The sequence below is a fragment of the Mustelus asterias genome, chromosome 2 (assembly GCF_964213995.1).
Source record: "Mustelus asterias chromosome 2, sMusAst1.hap1.1, whole genome shotgun sequence".
Lineage (NCBI taxonomy): Eukaryota > Metazoa > Chordata > Chondrichthyes > Carcharhiniformes > Triakidae > Mustelus > Mustelus asterias.
In genome coordinates, this window is record NC_135802.1 from 119,419,588 (window position 1) to 119,443,201 (window position 23,614).

Consider the following 23,614-nt stretch of genomic DNA (forward strand, 5'->3'; position numbering starts at 1 on the left):
ATAGTAACAAAAGTAATTCCATGGAGCACAACTTTGAGCATTCTGAGGACATGAAAATTGCCATGTAAATGAAAATGAATTTTCTTTCCTCCTTCATTTAAAATTACGCTGAACCGGAAGCTTTTGCATGATGCATTTGCTCCCTTATGTTGAGTAAAGTTGGTTATTTTCTCTTCACAGAAGCAAAACTGAACAACTCGAGAGAAATGGTCTCCTGGATCATAGATTCTACCTGGAAAAAACTTCAGAGTCCATTCATCATTGGAATAATAGCAATAATGTTGAGTCCATGGTTTATCAGAAGACCTTACACTTTGGTAGGAAATCTTCTAAAATGGTAAGTCTACTGATTTTTATCAGCTTTCTTTTCACAAGTCCAACTGTTCTGCTGTTCTCTCTATAATCTTTCTTTTCTCCCTTTCCCTCGTCCAGGTGGGGTTAGCTATCTGTATCTTTTTTACAGTCGCTCCTCTAGGTTATCTAGTAATCCTGTTGTGTCAGCTCCTGAAAGTCATTGATGTGTAGTTCTGCATACCTCTCTTGTTCCCAAATTCAACACACCTTGCTTGAAACCATGCCAATCTCCCGTTACGATGGTTGATGACAATAGTAACTTGAGTAAGTTTGTTGCTTTAAACTTACTTTCACGTTCCAATGACTACCAATCTTGGGCATCAGTATATAGTGTTATTTAAGGAAGATAAAGTTAAGACCAGTATGTTTTGTTCAAAATAATTCCCTTAAGCCTTTTGGAAAACAAATAAATGATTTGTGCTGATAGATTGTAACAGAAATGCTGCCCATTTGTCTATCTTAAAACAATTTTAAAAATTTATGAATTGATTCATCAGTTTAGCATGATTGTACTAGTGGTTGAGTACTTGGATCATTAAATAAAAACTGTGCCGCCACCAAAAAAGAGTTCTCATCATTTTTACATAATTTACTAACAATTTTTACAGCATTTAGTCTGATCTTTGATGGATAAAACTAAATATAAAAGCAGTAAGCTGACTGTTATCTTGCATATTGTCATGGGTTTTTGAGGAGGTTCTCTATGTTGCAAATATCCATATTTTAAAAAATTATTTAGTTGGAATGCCTAGTCACATATTCACTGCACCAAAATATTTTTCACAAGCCTTCACTAATTTTTAATGAGCGGTTATGAGTTTTGGAATTCTATATTTATAAAGCCTCTATGCTATGCTTTATACCTCTTGGTGGAGTCAGAATGGGTGTTAGCTCTTTAACCCACTTCCTTCATTTCGGGTATGCCATTTGTTAGCAGAGTTCAGAAACTTGCCATGTTAAGAAATTGTGAGCTTAATTGCATGACTTCACTTGGCGCTCATAGGTACCATTGTATTGTAAGTTTGAATTGATCTGAAATAATGGTGAATGTATATACTTTTTGAAACTTGACTTTTCTCCTCATTTTACCGTTACAGGCTATTTAGGACAAGAAACAAAAGTAAGAGATGTTTTTTCCTGAATCATTTATTATTTTCACATTGATTTTATTCCGTAAATTAAGCAGTGGAATAATATTTTTGTGCCTTGTTTTGGCTCAGAGAACATTGCTGTTGGTCCTTTGACAGATGTTTTGGAATATGGAGAAAATGAATGGAAGGGAGAGACCAAACAAGCTGAACAGATGAGAATGGTAAAAATAAGGCAAATTATAACTGTTGAAACACCCATTATAAAGTAGTGTTGTGTTTACTTCTGAAGGTAAATGGATAGTTCCAACATAACACAACAAACTCTCAGTCGCAGATTGTCCTCAATGTCATTGTTAAAATATATGTAGTATTTAATTCTGCATTCTATTTTCCAAATTCTTTACTGTTTAGTTTTCCTCATCCACTCAGAGCTTTCGTCAGATAGCTCAACTGAGATTGTCAGCTCATCTTTAAAAGTGGATTAATACCGATAATTAATTTTGCATTATCCAGTACATAATATCTAGACAGTAAATTTCTCTTGCTTGCCTAAGTAAAAGGCACAGTGGTTAGCACTGTTGCGTCACAGTGCCAAGGACTCGGGTTCGATTCCCAGCTTGGGTCACTGTCTGTGTGGAGTTTGCACGTTCTCCCTCTGTCTGCGTGGGTTTCCTCCAGGTGCTCCGGTTTCCTCCCCCAGTCTTATAGACATGCTGGTTAGGTGCATTGGCTATGTTAAGTTCTTCCTCAGTGTACTGGAACTGCTGCTGGAGTTTGACAATTAGGGGATTTTCACAGTAACTTCATTGCAGTGTTAATGTAAACCTACTTGCGACACTAATAAATAAACTTTAATTGGTTATACCTTTCCTTTGTGTTAGTGGAGTTTGCACTGAAACTTCAGACAATACAAAACTCTTAAAGCCAGTGTCTCAGTTTAAGGATGTATCTTTTATTTGACCAGCGGCCGCTGGGAGAAGTCACCAAAGGGTCGAGGCTCCTCCAAACATAGAGTAGCTAGACCTCTCCGATGAATTCTGATGTACAGTGATTAGGAAAGATCTATTATACTCTTCTTATCAGATATATCAATATTCATTAGCTTTGAATCAATCATCTTCAATATACATAAATCAACAATAATACCTGTCATAAACTCCAGTCAATTGCACTTTACCTTCTGGCATAATGGTATTTCATTAGTTCGTAAAATTCGGGTGTATTCTCCCATTTTGGCTAACTCAACATTCTGTGTCCCTTAGCAACCAGATGCTTGGCCATTAAGTTCAAAGTTAACATTCCCTCACAGTCCCTTCCAGGTCACTGCCAAATCAGACTAACACATGATCCCACGTCCGGGCATGCATCCATCATATCTGCACAATGAATTAATCCTATTTATGAAGTTGCCCTGAATGTTCCACCATTAGAAACTCTACTGATAAAACTTACATATTTCCAAGGTTTCGTTATTCGGATGTGGCTTTTTCCTTTTGCCATCATGCTTTCGCAGCAATCTGCCCTTGGCCAAAGCGAGCAATGATTTTTATTAAATACATTTATAAAGTAATTTAATATATTCAAAATATCAACATGAATGTCTTAAATCATCACTTATTTAAATTTCTTCCTGCATTTCATATGTATGCAGACTGCTCCCTTGTTAGCTTATAGGTCTGATTTAAAATCATTTATCTCAATGCTAGTAATTCTGTCAGTGTCTTAATATTTAATGATTTAAAATCTTTTCTAACCTATTAGGATTTTTTCTCCCTACATTTTGTCAAGGAAAACAAGATGTGAACAGTCAGTTTCTTCAATTTTTCCTATTGAAGGAGGAGTTAGTGGGCAAAAGTTGAGGACTTGAATTTTAACCTAAAAAAAGGCTGGATTTGGGTTGGCTGGGAATTAAAGTTTCAGGAATTTGTTTTGCAGACCCACCTACCAGCTCCAACATGAGTACTTCTGGCTTCAACTGAGGCTGGAGGATGGGTGGGTGACCAAGCAGTTCCAAGGAAGTAGATTGGAACTTTAATTATTACAATGAGGCTAAAAAGCTCATTATTGTTTGGTATTTCAACTTTAACTCTAGTTGGCTGTGTTTGGCTGTGTTTACTGAGTTACAGAGAAAGGATCAAGAACCTTAGGACACTGATTTAAGGTAATTGGCAACAAGAGGATGCGGTGAGTTGTTAGAATCTGGAATCTGTATTCTGAGAATGTGATGGAGGCAGATTCAATTATGGCTTTTAAAAGATTATTATCTGAAGAAAAAAGTTGGGATATGGAGAAAAGACAAGGGAGTGGAACGAGGTGAGTTGCTCCTGCAGAGAGCCTGCACCAACATGATGGGCTGAATGGCTCCCGACTGTGCTGTAACCATTAACCAATTTTAAAGGAAATCCAGCATGTTCATTGAGGTGGGGACATGGCGGTTCCGGGAGGTAAGCGCCTTTACACTTGTCGCTTAATCCAAATTCCTGTCTGAGGAGTCTCCGTGACATGTCTGGTGAGGACAGTCAAGTGGAATATGTGGCTTGTCACGTGTGGGGAATCTTGGACACCACCAGTGTCCTAGATGACCACATTTGCAGGAAGTGCTCCCAGCTGCAGAAGCTGGAGCTTTGGGTTTCGGAACTTGAGCAGCGGCTGGAGATACCATGGTGCACTTGAGAGGCTGAGTGTTACATGGATAGCACATTTGAGGAGGTGGTCACGCCGCAGCTCAAGGGACTAGAGAAAAGAAGGGAATGGGTGACCACTAAACAGTCCAGAAAGAACAGGCAAGAATGCAGGAGCCCCTTGGAGTCCTGATCACAAATTGGTATTCATTTTGGAAGCTGATGAGAGTGCTGGTACCTCAGAGATGTGAAGTCAGAGCCAAGCTTCTGGCACCACAGGCTGCTTGACTAAACAGGGGGGGAAGGGAGAAGAAAGGAAGAGCAATAGTACGAGGGGATTCTTTAGTCAGGCGATCAGACAGGCATTTCTGTGGTCAAAGATGTGACTCCAGGATGGGGTGTTGCCTCCCTGGTGCCAGGGTCAGGAATGTCACCAAATGGCTGCAGGGCATCCTGCAAGGGGAGGGTGATGAGTTAGAAGTCATGGTCCATGTTTCTATCAATGATATGGGCAAAGTGAGGAATGAGATCTTGCATCAAGAATTCAGGAAGCTAGGCAGTAGATTAAAAAGCAGGACCTCAATGGTTGTAATCTCTAGATTACTCCCGGTGTCACGTGTGAGCGAGTATAGAAATAGGAAAATAGGGCAGATGAATGTGTGGCTCAAGAGTTGATGCAAGTGGGAGGGTTTTAGATTCCTTGATCAATGGAACCATGTTTGGGGAAGGTGGGACATGTACAAATGGGATGGTCTGTACCTGAATCACATTGGGGCCTACATCCTTCCAGGTAGGTTTGCCAATGCTGTTGGGAGGCGTTTAAACTAGTTTGGCTATCCCTCTTTGCATCAGCTCTTGTCCATCGAGTCTCGGATGGTGATAGCTAGCACGAGGGGACATAGCTTTAAATTGAGGGGTGATAGATATAGGACAGATGTCAGAGGTAGGTTCTTCATTCAGAGAGTGGTAAGGGCGTGGAATGCCCTGCCTGCAGCAGTAGTGGACGTGCCAACATTAAGGGCATTTAAATGGTCATTGGATAAACATATGGATGATATTGGAGTAGTGTAGGTTAGATGGGCTTTAGAAATCATAGAAGAAATCATAGAAAACCTACAGTGCAGAAGGAGGTCATTCGGCCCATCGAGTCTGCACCGACCACAATCCCACCCAGGCCCTACGCCCATATCCCTACATATTTACCCGCTAATCCCTCTAACTTACACATCTCAGGACACTAAGGGGCAATTTTAGCATGGCCAATCAACCTAACCTGGACTGTGGGAGGAAACCGGAGCACCCGGAGGAAACCCACGCAGACACGAGGAGAATGTGCAAACTCCACACAGACAGTGACCCAAGCCGGGAATCGAACCCAGGTCCCTGGAGCTGTGAAGCAGCAGTGCTAACCACTGTGCTACCGTGCCGCCTTTAGATTGGTTTCACAAGTCGGCGCAACATCGAGGGCCGAAGGGCCTGTACTGCGCTGTAATGTTCTATGTTCTATATACAAGATTATGAGGAGTATGGCAGGGTGAGTAAGGAGCAGTTGTTTCCCCTTGGTTGAGGGGTCAATCACGAGAAGGCATAGTTTTAGGGTAAGGGGCAGGAGATTCGAGGGGATTTGAGGAAAAAAACACTCAGACAATGGTGGAAATCTGGAATGGACTGCCAGGAAAGATAGTGGAGGCTGGAAACCTTACAACATTTAAAAGATATTTGGATGAGCACTTGAAATATCATAACAATCAAGGATAAGGGACAAGTGCAGGAAAATGGGATTAGAGTGCCTTTAGTGGTAGTTATTGTTGGTGCAGACTCAATGGGCCGAAGTGCATTTTCTGAACTCTATGAATCTATGACTAGGTCTCTTTTTATTTCCCCAACTATCACCATCAAGCCAGGATTATTTAGATTGAAACATTAACTCTGTCTCTCATCACGGGTGCTGCCAGACCTGTTGAGTTTATCCAGCATTTTTAAAAATTATATCAACCCACTTTTATTTAATCTCTTCTTAAGCCCCCACCAACAGGCCCCTGATTTTTCCATCCCCATTCCTATCACTGGCCTGAAAATTACTTTCAGGACTTGCTGGATTTTCAATTTCTGACTGTTTAAATTTGAAAATGGAAGGCAATGCTGCTCCTGTACAATAATATAAACTACCTCTGTTGCATAATTGCAGCATGACAGAGGTGCTGTACCGCAATGCAACTACTGGCTGAAGAATGTAATTACAGCATGACAAGTTTCCCTACATGTTTCCTATTATAGGTATGGACAAAGCAATTTATAGTTAAAAATGCTGATGCGAAGGACATGCAGATGTAAGACAGCATCTTTCTTACACAGTCTCTGCAGTTTTCCACATAACAAACGGAACCGGTTGAAAAAAAAAAGTTGTTTTGTCTTCACACCCATCCTAAAGTTATAGGGCAAGAGTTTGCTCACATGGTGCTACTTTGCTTGATTGCATTAGTTCCCTAGGGCAGATAACACAATGGGTGCAATGTTGCTTGCTGATGTCTTTGAAGAAACCCTCGCAAGAGGGGAACTACACAAACAAAGCTCTCCCTCCATTAAGTATCCTGTTAATAAAACAAATTGCTTTCTAAACATTAAGACTTCCCCAATGATTCTCTGAGTGAATGTATCAAACAAGTATGTAAGATGTGGAGGCGCAAATGATCAGAAATGATTGTGCTGTTGGTCGCGGTGTGACATATACATGGAAAAAACAACTGACGTGAATATTAGATGTGACCTATGTGAACAGTAATTTATGATCATTATAAAGTGAGGAGAATAAAGTCACCATAATCCCAGATGACCTTAGGCTGTTCTCCCCTTTGAAGGGGAGAACTGACTGGTGGTGATTTGATCTGAGGATCACCACATCTCAGGTGAGGGGCAAGGTTGAGAAGATGGCCTTCATGAATAACCTCAGCTGGTACAGGAATTGAGCCCGCACTGTTGGCGTTGCTCTGCACCACTAATCAGCTGTCCAGCCAACTGAGTTAAACTGACCCAGAAAGTCAAGAACTTCTTACTCATTTATAAATGTGTAATGTTATCAATATACATTTTCAAATTCCTTAATATGGTAAATATTATACATTGATTTAACACTGTTAAATCCAGAATATGATGTTTAGTATTAATGTGAAGTATGTTAATGCTCAATATAAAAATGCAAGTATTAAACCTGATTAGGAATTAAACTATTAGTTGTTGATTTGTAAATTGTTTATGAATTTGTTTCTGTGTTCTAGGCTTATGAAGATATTTATTTGGCGCATAACATTAAGAATTTGCGAAATATCAGAGGAGATAACTACTGTGCATTAAGGGCAGTTTTATTTCAAATTCTCTGCCAGGGTATACCTCTTCCACCATGGATGAGGGAACAGGATATATCAAAGGTAACTTGATGTTTGTAAACTATGTGCAGGCAAGTGCGTAATTGTTGCAGTCAATCTGTTGAAGCACTGAAGGGTTGTCTAATGCATTTTTCCCCCATTTTGTATGTATGCAAAAAGATTGTTACATTTCATGCAGCCTTTGGGAAACCTACATGATGCTAAAACAGTTTCTTGTTCAATGTTGTTTTTATTTGGAATACACCACATTTCTACTGTGGGGGAATTTGATTGTTGTGTTGTGTTATCCCCAATATCAAATTATATTCTATCTCCTGCTTCTTTACTTCCATCTGTCACTATTGCAGTCCCCCCTTCTTAGCAGTATTGGGACTAAAGTTTCAGAGAACTCTGATTCGGTAGTGTTGTGCCTGCCGCACAGTCTGTTTTAACCCTTATACAGTGAACAAAGAACTGTGAATAAACTTCTTGTTAGTACAACAGTATTTATTTAAACACACAATCAATAATCACCCACCCAACCAACAGTAAGTTATCTTACAGAAATACTAAAGTTCAAGTCCAATACTAGACCTTGACTTAACTTTGCGTGACTGGCAAGTACCCAGGCAGATATTGGCCTTTATCTGTGCACTGGTCTCTGTAGTCCTCTGCGTAGTCTGGTTCTTTGGTCTGGTCTGGCACTCTGGCTCTGGTCTTCCTTCTTTCTCGGTTGTGGTGGCTCTCCTCGTGCTGGTCGTTGCTGGCGATGGTCACCGTTGCTGTAGCTCATTCGTGAGGTCAGAGAGGGAGAGAGAGAGAGATTCTTGGTTGCGCAGCACTCTTTATACCCCGTTGGTTTTTGCATCCCTTTTGGCCATTGCCAATCAATCGATTGGGACTTGATCACCCTGATCGATAAAGTCTAATCGGGTGCTGCCACACCAATCTCTGGGTGTGTCCCCAACGGCCATGTCTGTAGGTGCTAGGGGCATGTAGGACACATACCTCCGCCCCAATTAAGGGGTTAAGCTGCCCTATATCTGGTAAACAACCCAGTTTGACCAGAAGGTCCCTTTTGTCCTGGAGAGGGCCCATATCCTGTGTATTCAGTTATCTGAGCTGCAGCCTGTTTATCTCTATCTTTTAGGCAGCAGCCTGCTGTTTTAGTTATTTCCCAATTGTCCCAGAATGCTTTATAAATCGCCATTTTAGGTGGCCCGTTTGGCCACAGTCCCTCCTGTTGATCCTGAACACAAACTCAGGACAATATCTGTCAGGAATTCCCCAGTCACTCAACAGTCAAGCAAGGCCCAAGCATTGGCATGTACAGAAGTAGTACATCCGTACAGCATATTTACATTCCAGAAGCTACAGACGGCAAACATTCTGCTGTTAACCATTAATTACAAATAACAACACAATCTAAAATTATAATAAGCCAATTACAAACAACCAAACATTAAAAAAAAAACATTATAATAAGTATTCGCGAGTCCAGGGTACAATCCGATATTATGATTTTCAGCTGTCCACTATTATCCATCAGTGCAAAGTGCAATCCGGTGTGTTCTCTGTAAACATTATGCTAATGAATTAGAGGGGACCGTGATTCAAGGGCGGACCCCACGTCTTGTCGTTGTGTCAAACCACAAATAGCCGGGATACGAAAAGTTCATCTTGCTTGGGGTGTCCTGTGTGCTTATCCTGATGATGAGTCCGATGAGGTAGATTGTAGGTTGCATTTTTGTCGTCATCCTGAGGAAATCAGTGTAATTTCTGCTGTTATCGCGTCTAATATTTGATGTATGTACATGTATTTAAACTGTCCATCCCCCCCTTTTTTTTTCTGAAGCTGCATTATATTCAGATAAGCCACTGGCAAAAGATTTGACTCCCTTCTGTTCAAAGGACCATGCCAGCTGATGAAAGTATAACAAATGACATTTGATTTTTAAAAATCAGTATTCACTTTTCAAGAAATGAGTTTTAAAACACAAGACCATCAGTTTGCTTTCAAAGAGTCTTGTAATAAGTTACATGGAAAGGCTGCTGTGTAGGGAGATCTTTCATTACTTTTCAGTGGCAAAGGAAATGACTCAAAAGTAACTGGGTACATTGCTGGCAATATTCAACTTGCGGTCTCAATCCCTCGACAGACGTTCCATGCAATTTTCCAAGTGAAGACATTTAAATTCATTAAAAGCCACGCGGCTTTTAAAAAAATGAAATATTCAATCCTCATAACGGGTTAACCGAGTCAACAACTGGATAACAAGTTAATCATAGTAAAAATGGTTTTCTAGCATTTTAACATTGTTACCAGGAAAGTGGATGCAGGGAAGGCGGTGGATGTTGTCTACCTGGATTTCAGCAAGGCCTTTGACAAGGTCCCCCATGGGAGGTTAGTTAGGAAGGTTCAGTCGCTGGGTATACATGGAGAGGTAGTAAATTGGATAAGACACTGGCTCAATGGAAGAAGCCAGAGAGTGGTTGTGGAGGATTGCTTCTCTGAGTGGAGGCCTGTGACTAGTGGTGTGCCTCAGGGATTGGTGTTGGGTCCATTGTTGTTTGTCATCTATAACAATGATCTGGATGATAATGTGGTAAATTGGATCAGCAAATTTGCTGATGATACAAAGATTGGAGGTCTAGTGGACAGTGAGGAAGGTTTTCAAAGCTTGTAGAGGGATTTGGACCAACTAGAAAAATGGGCTGAAAAATGGCAAATGGAATTTAACGCAGACAAGTGTGAGATATTGCACTTTGGAAGGACAAACCAAAGTAGAACGTACAGGGTAAATGGTAGGACTCTGAAGAGTGCAGTTGAACAGAGGGATCTGGGAATACAGGTACAGAATTCCCTAAAAGTGACGTCACAGGTGGATAGGGTTGTAAAGAGTGCCTTTGGTACATTGGCCTTTATAAATCAGAGTATCGAGTATAAAAGTTGGAGTGTTATGGTAAGGTTATATAAGGCATTGGTGAGGCCGAATTTAGAGTATTGTGTACAGTTTTCATCACCTAGTTACAGGAAGGATGTAAATAAGGTTGAAAGAGTGCAGAGAAGGTTCACAAGGATGTTGCCGGGACTTGAGAAGCTGAGTTACAGAGTGAGATTGAATAGGTTGGGACTTTATTCCCTGGAGCGTAGAAGAACAAGGGGAGATTTGATAGAGGTGTATAAGATTTTAATGGGTATAGATAGAGTGAATGCAAGCAGGCTTTTTCCGCTGAGGCTAGGGGAGAAAAAAACCAGAGGGTATGGGTTAAGGGTGAAAGGAGAAAAGTTTAAAGGGAATATTAGGGGGGGCTTCTTCACGCAGAGAATGGTGGGAGTGTGGAATGAGCTGCCGGATAAAGTGATAAATGCTTTTAACAGTTAAGAAAAACTTGGATGGGTTCATGGATGAGAGGGGTGTGGAGGGATATGGTCCAAGTGCAGGTCAGTGGGACTAGGCAAAAAATTGTTCGGCACAGACACGAAGGGCCAAAAGGCCTTTTCTGAGCTGTAATTTTCTAAGGTTCTATGGTTCTAACATACAGGCAAATCAAATTTCTTCAGATACTGCTTTCTGCGGTTCCATTTTAGGAACAAGGTGGGAGGTTGATCCTGAATCTGGCAGAAATGCTTCACTTGCTTTGATCAGTCATAGTCCCTGTATGAGCGGCCTTCGTAACCATCACTACCACCGTAGTAGTATCCACCTTGGCCCTTGTACCCACCCGAATAGCTATCCAGGTCTTCTGTATCATACCAGCCTCTGCCGCTAGAGCCGCCGCTCCTGTCACTATCCCAATAGCCACCTCCTCCTCCTCTCCTGCGGCCACTGTTACTGTAGGCGTCTCGACCATACCCAGAGCCGCCTCCAGACCTTTTCTTGGCATGACCCACCCGGATCTGGCGCCCATCGAGGGATTTTCCGTTCATCGCCTGCAGCGCTTCCTTGGTGTCCTCTGGGTTTTTGAAAGTGATGAAGCTGAAACCGCAGGACACCATGGTGTCTTTGTCTTTCATCACTTTCACCTCAGAGATCTGCCCGTACTTGGAGAAAACCTCTTCCAGGGACTGCTTGTCTGTGCCAACGTTCAGGCTGCCAACAAACAACTTTCCTCCTTCTTCAGTCATGGTGGCGGGATTGCTGCGCACTTGTGTGTGAAGCTCTAGGAGCTGGCCTAACTGGTGGAGCTGATGGTTCTGGTGGTCTCAGGGACCGTGTATATGGTGGTGGGAGTCTCCTACAATCTCGGAGTTTGAATTTCGAAATGTCCTGGCTGCCCGCAATTAAAACATGTCCCTATATCTCTCCCCGGGGCTGATGAATAAGGTGGAGCTGTACCTCTCTGGTGTTGGTGATCCTCTATACCCTTGTTCCTCCATACTGGACTCTGGCTAGCCCTCATCGGAAGCATTCTCGCTTCCCTATCTGACCGTGACATTGGGGGTCCCTGAACTTCCTGTTCCCAGACTGGAGCTAACCGTCGGAGAACCCATACTTCATTCTGCGGGGTCAAAATTAGTGCAGGCTTTCTTGCCTTCCTCTGTGGTGTGCGAGACTAATGTCCTCGCCCATTTGGATGAATCAGCCTTATTTAATCTAGCCCGATCTAATTCCCCATATACTCCCATGAAGTGGATCCGTAAACGACCAGCAAAGGCAGTCGTATGTTCCCCTTTCCTCTGTCTACATTTATTTAACCCATCCACAGGATCCCCTTTATTAAACCCTACCGCGGTCAATATCGCTTCCTTGATCTCGTTTAAGGTTCCTTCCCCAACATTTTGAGGGGCTGGCAGGGTAGACCGTACAGACTTGCTTAAGCACATGACTATCAGTTTCACTTCTTCCCTTGCATCTAGCCCATGCAATATCTTTTGCTGCCCAAAAGTCCTCAAAGAAACTATGGCTCAAAGGTTGTGATTTTATTTGCGATTTCAGCCAATTGTGCCACCGTAAACGAGGTCGTGTATGTAATAGCTGGGCCCTGAGACTCTCCTACCCGACGTTCAGTCGTCACTAGGTGCATTGGTACTGGAGGTGAATCTGGCGGCATGACTTCCCCTGGGAAAGATGGTGGTTGTGGTGATATAAACAGGGCCTAGTTTTAAGGCTGATAAAATTGAATATCCTGAATTAAAGAATTGGGCATATTGAAATCAAACACAGTCAAACCTCAGGCAGGCCAATTGTACAAATACACAAACATGTCTGCGCCTGACCCATCAACCACCCATCAACGGTCGTTACACTCTACTTGAGACTTGGCAGGAGATCATGGCACCTCATTGAAATGCATCGGCCTATTGTTAGAAGCGCAGATCGAGCCAGACTTTCTGTCACCAAGAGTTCCTGTAGATACCTTATCTGGTAACAAGTTCAACAACATGGAGATGGACACCTGGGGGGGCGGACCCTGGTGTCCTGTCAGACAGACATCAAGAAACCCACTGGGTATTGGAACCCCCTCCTGGGACCTCATTGGCCGGAAGCCAGAGAAGTTTTTGGAAAGGCAAGCAGGCTGGGTGATAAAGGGACACATTTTCAGACACACTGCAGCGAAGACTTGGCAGGAGAGACGGCCGTGACCATTCGGAAGACTGACCAGAGAAGGAAGGAAGGAAGAAGCGGCCATCGAGACTCACCTTCGTGACGATGGACCAGAGGGACTCAGAGAATTGAGCCTGCAGTTCAACCAAACCATCTTTACGGGTAGTATACTTGAATCTGCTGGGCTATCCTCTTGTTTTATGTGGGTAATTTAAGGGTTAATAGTGTTATTATTAACAAACTTGTTGAACCTTTACTTGTGTTTGTCCTTTGTCCATCTTGCAAATAAGGGCACCGGGGTAAAACCTTGGAGTAAGTAAACTGGTTGAAAGTATCTGAGAATTAACAGGTACAACATGGTGGACCACAATCCTCAGTTCGCGTAACGTGAAGTTTAGCATTCTCCTTTAACTCTCCCCAATCTGCATCCTCTATCTCCTCTTCCTCTACTGTTCCGAAGGTTCACATAAATCCGTTTTGAACCGATAATAGGGATTCCAGCCGTGAAATTTCTTGCTGGCATTTGGAGTGGTCAGCGGTTTCCTGTCTCTGTTCCTTACTGGCTTTTATTGCCGCCTGCAGATCGACGCACTTAGCTTCCAATCGTGCTACTGCCTGCTCGGCTTCACCTTTCACCAAGACAGCGCGCTGGGTGTCTTGGTAGGCTCTCTCATACTGGGTCTGAAAATTGCCCAGATGTAATAAATTTGCCTGGTTGGTTCTCTTTAATTCATCTCCCTCTGAACTTTTCGGCTCTTATTTGCTCTGTCCTCTCCTGCTGCTGTTCCTTTAGTTTCTTAACCTCCTCCTCCTTTTCCTCCTGTGCCCGCTTCGATTTCTCCAGTTCCTTACAAACTGTGTTTAATTCCTTTTCTGTTCCAAGCAGCTCACAATGGCAGTCGCTTTCTCACATTTGCCTGCCCGTTTTCCCTGAACTTTCCTCAGATCATCCCAATACTTCTGCCCTAGGGATCCCGGTCCCGTCTCAGTATTGGTTCAAGATTCTGCCCATAGGGGCCACCCTTTGTTCTTAATACATTCCCTGATTTTTGTTTCCCATATGGGACACTTCTCTGTCTCTGTGCTGTTTCCTGCCATTCTATATTCAACGACAAGGGGTAGGGAGTTGATCGGACTGTGGGAACCTCCAGGTTCTGTGGGATTCGATATCGGAGCAACAAATTTACTTCTTGTCGATGTCCCACCAGTCGCCAATTTGTTGTGTATTCAGTCGTCTGAGTTGCAGTCTGTTTATTTCTGTCTTTTAGGCTGCTGCCTGATGTTTTAGCTCTTGCCCAATTGTCCCAGAGTGCTTTATAAATCGCCATTTTAAGTGGCCCGTTTAGCCACAGTAGGGAATATCAGTGGCTGCCACCACATATTAGAAAATCACAGTTGAATATGGTGCACTATACATAACTATGTATCACCTTGGGGTAAAAGCACAAAATGTTAGAAACACATGATAGGTCTGGCATCACCTATGGAGAAAGAAATAGAGTTCGTGTTTCAGATTGATGATCTTCATTTACCTGACTTGGTAACACGAATCAACTTGAACAAGTAATTAACAAATTGTAAGAGATGTAATTTGTAATTGGCTAGTGTTGTTTATAAAGGTGCTTTTAGTATTATCAGGGATTGGTCTTTATAGGCTTGTCAGAGACTGGTCCAGGAGCTCTGCTGGGAATGTTCTGCCATGATGCAGTTTGAATGTCGGAAGAGTCAAAATGCTGATTCATGATTGTGCTTTGTATTGTGATGCAAGTATGTTGGTGCACTGAACCGATTCAGTATCTTTCCCAATACTCTGACACACAAAACAAATTCTGCCCAATTGGCTGAAGTTTGTTTACACCCATTGTCTTTGGTGATCTGAGATATGTGTTGGCAGTCAACTACATTAAATAAGATAAAACATGTTTTTAAACATAATCAGCATAAAATCTTTTATATATGAAGAACTTGGAATTTGCAGTGCTGTGGTGACATTACTATCAACTCCCACAAAGTGGAATAGGAACCCGAGTGCTTTCAGAGCAGAGGTCAAACACTGAATGTATTTTTAATCCTGGCTGATAATATTATAAATATTGGAAGGGCGGCATGGTGGCACAGTGGGTAGTACTGCTGCCTCACAGCGCCAGGGGCCCAGATTCACTACTGGCCTCGGGTCACTGTCTGTGTGGAGTTTACACTTTCTCCCCATGTCAGCGTGAGTTTCCTCCGGGTGCTCTGGTTTCCTCCCACAGTCCAACAATGTGCAGGTTAGGTTGATTGGCCGTGCAAAATTGACCCTAGTGTCAGGGGGAATAGCAGGGTAAATCTGTGGGGTTATGGGAATAGGGCCCGGTGGGATTGTGGTCAGTACAGACTCGATGGGTGGAATGGCTGCCTCCTTACTGTAGGGATTCTATGATTCTATGATTTATGAGGTATGATCCATTAAGTCCCATTTGTGATATAATTTTCTGTATAACTATTTTGATAACTGATATTTTATTTTAAACATTACTCCTGCACTGTCTTAAAATATTTGACTGATAGTTGAAATGTTTAAAAAAAAGTGAATTTTTTTTGTTTAACTCCATTTCTAGATTCCTGAAAAAATATTTACACAAGGCTGCAACTGGGTACAGCAATACAGTTTTGGTCCTGAGAAATATACTGGGAATAATGTATTTGGAAAATTACGCAAGTACCTGGAATTGTTTAAAGAGCAGGTAAAGTGTTTGTGTGCAAATAAAGATTACCCAAAAGTCGGCAATAGAGTCATCAAAGAAAGGAAGGAGGTGCTTTTCATGTTCAAAATGGTTTACAACAAATCAATTATACAAACATGCAAATTAGGAGCAGGAGTAGCCACTTGGCCCCTTGAGCCTCTCTGCCATTCAATATGATCTTGGTTGATCTGCTTGTAGCTTCACCCCCACATTCCTGCTGACCCCCGATTACCTTTCATGCCTTGTTAATCAAAAATCTATCTAGCTCTGCCTGAAAAATATTCAAAGACTCTGCTTCCACTGCTTTTTGAGAAAGTGAGTTCCAGAGACTTATGGCCCTCTATAAGAGACAAAAATTCTTCTCATCTGTTTTAAATATGGCCACTTATTTTTAAACAATGACCCTTAGTTCTAGATTCTCTGACAAGAGGAAATATCCACTCCATATCCACCCTGTCACTACCCCTCAGGATCGAAAAGATTTTGATCAAGTCACCTCTTGCTCTTCTAAAGTTAGTGGATACAAACCTAGCCCCTCCAATCTTGCCTCACAAGACCCGCCCATTCCTGGTATTAGTCTAGTAAACATTCTCTGAACTGCTTCTAACACATTTTAATCTTTCCTTAAAGAAGGTGACCAATATTGTACACAATACTCCAGATGTCTCACCAATGCCATGTACAACTGAAGCTTAATATTATCTGGCTTTAAACTTAAATCTCTTTCTCGGTGCTTAGTTTAGTATAATAAACCAAAGGACATAAGTTGACTCAAATTCACTTAAACTCTCATTTATTTATTTTGGTAGCTCTAGGTACCAAACCTCAAAATTTGCACTAGTTGCAACACTTTAACTCTTTCACTGAACATTTAAATCTTTAACTTTAACTTTTAACTGAAACAAATACTCCCCGTTTCTTGAACAAGCTGGCCGGGCTGCTTCCAGTGTAGATTTTTCCATGTGGGTCTTTGTCTTCTCTGAAGATGTTACTTCAGGGCACACTTGTGATGGTGGGTCTTGAGTTCTCACTGAGGATAAAGGCTGAAATACATGTCTTTATCCCCAAACTTTCCCCATCTTCCAGAAAGTTCTCTGGCACTCAGCCAATGATAGCATTGTCCAAACAACTATCCTTATTTGATCAACACAGGAAGTGTAAGGTCACAGCTCATAGGCCAGGTCATGACTCACTGCAACAGCTTTTTGACATGCATCTGTTTTAATTTTAATTTGAGCAAAAATCCCAGCATGCCTGACTTTCATTGTCACAACTGCTCTTACAGATAATATTGCCATTATTATTGCTTTAATCATTGTTATAGTTGGCCCTCTGACCACAACAACCTCTCTATTTTTGTAATCAATTCCCGTCACAATAAATTATAGCATTCTATTAACTTTAAAATTACTTGCTGTACCTGTATATTAGCCTTCTGTGAATCATGCATTAGGACACCCAGATCCCTTTGCAACTCAGAACTCTGCAATCTCACCAGTTGGATAATGGGTGGAATTTTCCCCAAAGATTCTGAGTGCCATTAAAGTGTGAAAATGGGAGTCCTCCACTCCGGTCTTGGGTGAGTTCAACACTGCAATCTTCTGGCACTCTTGCCAGTTCATGCTGGCTTCTGCTGATGGCATACCCCCATCGCAGGCTTTCCGGCGGTGAGAAGCGCATTCAATGGAAAACTGTGTTGACAACAGCGGGACCAAAAGATACCGCCACCAGTCAATGGCGGGCCACCCCTGCTACCGCAAAACAAGGGTGGGTTGCACGGAAAATCCCATCCTATAAATTGAATCCGAAAAAGGCAGCGTGTAAAAGTGAGAATCTCTTTAAACTTACAGGTAGAATGCAGTATGACACAATGCAGGCAGAATGGATCAAGTAGTCTACTTCTCCACCATAACAATTCCGTGATGCATTTGTTGCATATATTTTCTTTGCTGCATGGATATTCCCAGTTCTCTTTTTCATATTTAAATAATTACTTCCTTCTCATAAAATTCTCTTTGTATGCAAATAAATTAATCATAGAATCCCTACAGTACAGAAGGAGGCCATTTGGCCCATCGAGTCTGCACTGATTCTCTGATAGTGCATCCCACCCTATCCCCATAACCCCATGTATTTGTCTCACTAATCCCCCTAACCTACACATCTTGGAACACTAAAATGACAATTTAGTATGGCCAATCAACCTAACCTGCACATCTTTAGACTGTGGGAGGAATCCGGAGCACCCATTGGAAATCCACGCAGACACGGGAAGAACATGCAACCTCCACACAGACAGACACCCAAGGCCGGAATTGAACGTGGGTCCCCAGCACTGAGAGACAGCAGTGCCTCCATGCTGCCCTTGTATTCGACTTAAGTTCTTTATCACTTCCCATTTATGGGTGGCTCCTGCAGCAAAATGGTAGAAACTGTAGTGGTAGCTGCTGCTAACTCCAGCGCAAAAGGAGATTCTGGATGAGATACCTGTAAAGCTGGAGCCTTGGCAAGAGCTTGTTTCACTCTGTAATTGCCTGTGTGTGCGCTCAGGCATCCACTGCCACCCAACATGCTTCTTTAAAAGTTCAGACAAAGGAGCTACCTTTGTGACAAATCCATCAAAGTGATTCCTAGAGTAGCCCACCAGCCCTAAAAATGATCTTAAGGACCTCACATCCTAGGGAGTGATAGCTTCCAAATACTGTCTTTTCTATGCTGGTCAAGTTCTTTCTTTACGTATTTCATAAAGTACCCAAATATGTGACTTTAAATTTCATTACATGTGTCTTTTTTGGGTTGACTTTCAAACCAAGAGATATCAAAAGCTTCAATAATTCATCTAACAATTGAAGGTGTTCTTCAATGGTCTCAGTCTGTAATAACAAGCCATCCACATAGTGTATTACATATTCTGGCTTTCAGAATTCTTTGAGGCCATTAGCCAAACGCTGATGAAAAACAGAGGGTGAATTATGGAATCCCTGCAGGAAGCAGGTCCACTTGTACTGCTGACCTTGGAAAGTAGAGGCAAATTTACACTGAAAATCATAGGTGTGGTAAACCACTGTTAGCTTATTGCCTGTGTGTGTGTGACATGCCTGGACACGTCCCTGCCGGCCCTGCCTGGGACTCCTCCCCCCCCTGGTCCAGGTATAAAGGTGACTGCTCCCCACCCCCTGCCTCAGTCTCTGGACCAGTTCATCGGCATGGGTGTGCTCCAAGTCTTTTGCTAATAAAAGCCTATTTGTTCTTGCATACAAACTAGTCTTTGCTTGATTGATAGTGCATCAATTTTATTAGCAAAAGTTTTGGGATGGAGCAGATACTAAAGCCCGATAAACTTGAATTGGATCCTCAAGCTGCAGGAGCCTCCAACAGCTTCGATCACTGGCTGCGCTGTTTCTAAACTTTCCTCACCTCCTCCTCCGTCGTCCGGACCGAAACCGACAAGCTACACGTGCTCCACGCCCGGGTAAGCGATCAAGTATTCTCGATGATTAGAGACGTTGAAACTTACAAGGATGCGATCGAACTTTTAAAAGGCCAGTACAACAAACAGACTAATGTAATCTATGCCAGACATCTTCTGGCTACTCGCAGACAACAGCCAGGAGAATCGGGCGATCAATTCCTGCGTGCGTTGCGAGCACTTGGCAGGGCCTGCAACTGCAAGGCCGTAACAGCCGCCCAAAGCACTGAGGACTTAATCAGAGATGCCTATGTCACGGGTATCGGGTCAAACTATATCCGACAACGACTGCTGGAACAGGGTGGGCTGGACCTACAAAAGACTGTGGCGCTTACCGACTCGTTAGAGGTGGCCTTCCGTAATCTCGAGGCCTACACCCTCGACCACGGGGGCGCATCGTGGACACCGCGGTCGCCGCCACCTCTGTACTCGGGAGGGTCACAGGCCTACGCCACGCCACGTCCCACCAATGACCCGACCGCTGCGGCAGTCTCTGGAGGCCCGAAGTGCTACTTCTGCGGCCTGCGGAAGCACGCCTAACAACGCTGCCCGGCGAAGGATGCGATCTGCTCCGGGTGTGGAAAGAAGGGCCATTACGTGAAGGTATGCAGGGCGAAATCTACCTCCAAGCCCAGTAGCGCCGCGTGTGACCCGCGGGGGCCGCCACTTGGGCACCGGTAGCCGCGTGTGAGCCGTGCAAGCCGCCATCTTGGACGCCATCAGCTGCGTGTGAGCCTTGCGGGCCGCCATCTTGGACGCCATCAGCCGCGTGTGAGCCTTGCGGGCCACCATCTTGGACGCCTTCAGCCGCGTGTGGGCCATGCGGGCCGCCATCTTGGACGCCATCGGCCGCGTGTGAACTGTGCGGACCGCCATCTTGGATGCCGTCAGCCGCGTTGCAAAATCCAACGGTGGCTTCGATTACGCTGGACCAGTCCAGGCCTCACCAACTCGCCAGGTCCATGATGGACATCGAGGTAAACGGTCGCACTACAAACTGTTTATTTGACTGTGGGAGTACGGAGAGCTTTATTCACCCTAACACTGTGAGTCGCTACGCCCTTTCAGTACTGCCAGTGAAGCAAATGATCTTCATGGCTTCAAAGTCCCACTCGGTGGATGTCCTCGGGTACTGCGTGGCGACCCTGACTGTACAGGGCACAGTATACAAAAATTTCAGGCTCCTCGTGCTGCCACAACTCTGCGCTGCCGTACTCCTGGGGCTAGATTTCCTGAGTCACCTTAAGAGCGTCACCATGGAGTATAATGGGCCTTTTCCCCCGCTCTCCGTTTGCAATCAGCAGTTCTTAGATCGCCCACCGCGCACCACCTGCAGCCTCTCGACCCTTAAAGTCGCCCCTCCCTCACTGTTTGAAAATCTCACCCCCGATTGCAAGCCCATCGCCACCAAGAGCAGACGGTACAGTGCTGGAGACAGAGCTTTTATCAGGTCCGAAGTACAACGGCTCCTTGGGGAGGGGATCATTGAGGCCAGTACCAGCCCCTGGAGAGCCCAAGTAGTAGTTGTTAAGACTGGGAGAAACATCGCATGGTCGTTGACTACAGTCAGACCATTTAACCGATACACGCAGCTGGACGCGTACCCCCTTCCCCGCATATCTGACATTGTTAATCAGATTGCGCGATATCGGGTGTTCTCCACCATCGACTTAAAATCTGCATACCACCAGCTCCCTATCCGCCCGGAAGACCGCCAATATACTGCCTTCGAGGCGGATGGCCGCCTCTATCACTTCCTTAGGGTCCCCTTCGGTGTCACCAATGGGGTCTCGGTTTTCCAGCGTGAGATGGACCGAATGGTAGACCAGAACGGGCTGTGGGCCACCTTCCTGTACCTGGATAACATCACCATCTGCGGCCATGATCAGCAGGACCACGACGCCAACCTCCACAAATTCCTCCACACCGCCACACTCCTAAATCTGACCTATAATAAGGAGAAGTGCGTATTCCGCACACACCGCCTCGCCATCCTTGGTTGTGTTGTGGAAAACGGGGTCATCGGTCCCGATCCCGATCGCATGCGTCCCCTCCTGGAACTCCCCCTCCCCACCAGCCTCAAAGCACTGAGGAGATGCCTGGGCTTCTTCTCGAATTACGCCCAGTGGGTCCCCAATAATGCGGATAAAGCCCGTCTGCTCATCAAATCCACCACTTTTCCCCTGATGGCAGAGGCCTGCCTGGCCTTCGACCGCATCAAAGCAGACATCGCGAAGGCCACTATGTACGCTGTAGACGAATCCATCCCATTCCAGGTGAAGAGCGATGCGTCTGACTTCGCCCTAGCCCCATCCTTAACCAGGCGGGCAGACCCGTGGCCTTCTTCTCACGAACCCTCCAAGGCCCTGAAATTCGACACTCCTCTGTCGAAAAGGAGGCCCAAGCTATAGTGGAAGCTGTACGGCACTGGCGCCACTACTTAGCTGGTAAACGATTCACCCTACTCAAAGACCAACGGTCAGTTGCATTCATGTTTAACAACACGCAGCGGGGCAAGATCAAAAATGATAAAATATTGAGGTGGAGAATCGAGCTTTCCACCTACAATTACGACATCTTATACCGGCCCAGGAAGCTCAATGAGCCCCCAGACGCCCTGTCCCGTGGAATATGTGCCAGCGCACAAATATACCAATTGCAGACTCTCCACAACGACCTCTGCCACCCGAGGGTCACCAGGTCTTTTCACTTCATGAAAGCCCGTAACCTGCCCTACTCCATTGAGGAAGTCAGGTCTATAACCAGACACTGCCAGGTCTGCGCAGATGGCAAGCCGCACTTCTATCGGCCAGACAGAGCACACCTCATAAAGGCCACCCGCCTTTCGAACGCCTAAGCGTCGACTTCAAAGGCCCCCTCCCCTCTTCTGACCGCAACATATACTTCCTCAACGTCATTGACGAATATTCACATTTTCCCTTCGCTATTCCCTGCCCGGATATGACCTTGGCCACGGTCGTCAGGGCCCTGCACAGCCTCTTCACCCTGTTCGGTTTCCCTAGCTATATCCATAGCGACCGGGGATCCTCCTTTTATGAGTGATGAGCTGCGACAGTACCTGTTCTCCAAAGGCATAGCCTCGAGTATGAATGATCTGGAGGAAGGTGTAACTGGGGTGATCAGTAAGTTTGAGGACGACACGAAAATGGCTGGACTTGCAGATAGTGAGGAACATTGTCAGAGGCTACAGAAGGATATAGATAGGCTGGAAATTTGGGCAAAGAAATGGCAGATGGAGTTCAATCCAGATAAATGCGAAGTGATGCATTTTGGTAGAACTAACGTAGGGGGGAGCTATACGATAAATGGAAGAACCATAAAGGGTGTAGATACGCAGAGGGACCTGGGTGTGCAAGTCCACAGACCCTTGAAGGTGACAGCACAGGTGGAGAAGGTAGTGAATAAGGCACATGGCATGCTTGCCTTTATAGGACGAGGCATAGAGTATAGAAGTTGGGGTCTGATGTTGCGGTTGTATAGAACGTTGGTTCGGCCGCATTTGGAATACTGTGCCCAGTTCTGGTCGCCACACTACCAGAAGGACGTGGAGGCTTTAGAGAGAGTGCAGAGGAGGTTTACCAGGATGTTGCCTGGTATGGAAGGGCTTAGTTATGAGGAGAGATTGGGTAAACTGGGGTTGTTCTCACTGGAAAGACGGAGGATGAGGGGTGACCTAATAGAGGTGTATAAAATTATGAAAGGCATAGATAGGGTGAATGGTGGGAAGCTTTTTCCCAGGTCGGTGGTGATGTTCACGAGGGGTCATAGGTTCAAGGTGAGGGTGGGGGGGGGAGGTTTAACACGGATATCAGAAGGACATATTTTACACAGAGGGTGGTGGGGGCCTGGAATGCGCTGCCGGGCAAGGTGGTGGAGGCGGACACACTGGGAACGTTTAAGACTTATCTCGATAGCCACATGAACGGAGTGGGAATGGAGGGATGCAAAAGAATGGTCTAGTTTGGACCAGGGAGCAGCGCGGGCTTGGAGGACCGAAGGGCCTGTTCCTGTGCTGTATTGTTCTTTGTTCTTTGAGTAGGACCACCAGCTACAACCCCAGGGGGAACAGACAGGTAGAGAGGGAGAACGCGACAGTCTGGAAGGCCGTTTTACGAGCTCTGAGATTTAAAGGTCTTCCAGTCACCCACTGGCAAGAGGTCCTCCCTGATGCACTACACTCGATTAGATCACTCCGTTGCACAGCTACCAATGCTACCCCTCATGAAAGAATGTTTGTTTTCCCTAGAAAGTCCTCCTCGGGGACCTCACTACCGTCGTGGCTGACGTCCCCAGGCCCTGTCCTGCTCCGGAAGCACGTGAGGACCCATAAGTCGGATCCCCTGGTCGAAAGGGTCCAACTCCTCCACGCCAACCCCCAATACGCCTATGTGGCATACCCCGACGGGTGGGAGGACACGATCTCT

The 23,614-nt window shown here is 44.6% G+C and overlaps 1 protein-coding gene and 1 pseudogene across 7 annotated transcripts in view; one reads left to right on the forward strand and one right to left on the reverse strand.

Annotated features, from left to right (window-relative positions):
* Positions 1-23,614, forward strand: part of LOC144510701 (inactive ubiquitin thioesterase OTULINL-like) — a 104,154-nt gene that overhangs the window by 63,315 nt on the left and 17,225 nt on the right. For 6 of the 7 annotated variants that reach the window (XM_078240423.1, XM_078240433.1, XM_078240441.1 and 3 more), the window contains 5 exons: positions 181-337; positions 1,452-1,474; positions 1,575-1,666; positions 7,342-7,491; positions 15,575-15,700. In XM_078240423.1, coding sequence (XP_078096549.1) covers positions 181-337; positions 1,452-1,474; positions 1,575-1,666; positions 7,342-7,491; positions 15,575-15,700 — 548 coding nt within the window. The remainder of the gene's footprint in view (positions 1-180; positions 338-1,451; positions 1,475-1,574; positions 1,667-7,341; positions 7,492-15,574; positions 15,701-23,614) is intronic. The other variant, XM_078240479.1, reaches the window with a different exon arrangement.
* LOC144510726 (RNA-binding protein 3 pseudogene) lies at positions 11,075-11,557 on the reverse strand (annotated as a pseudogene).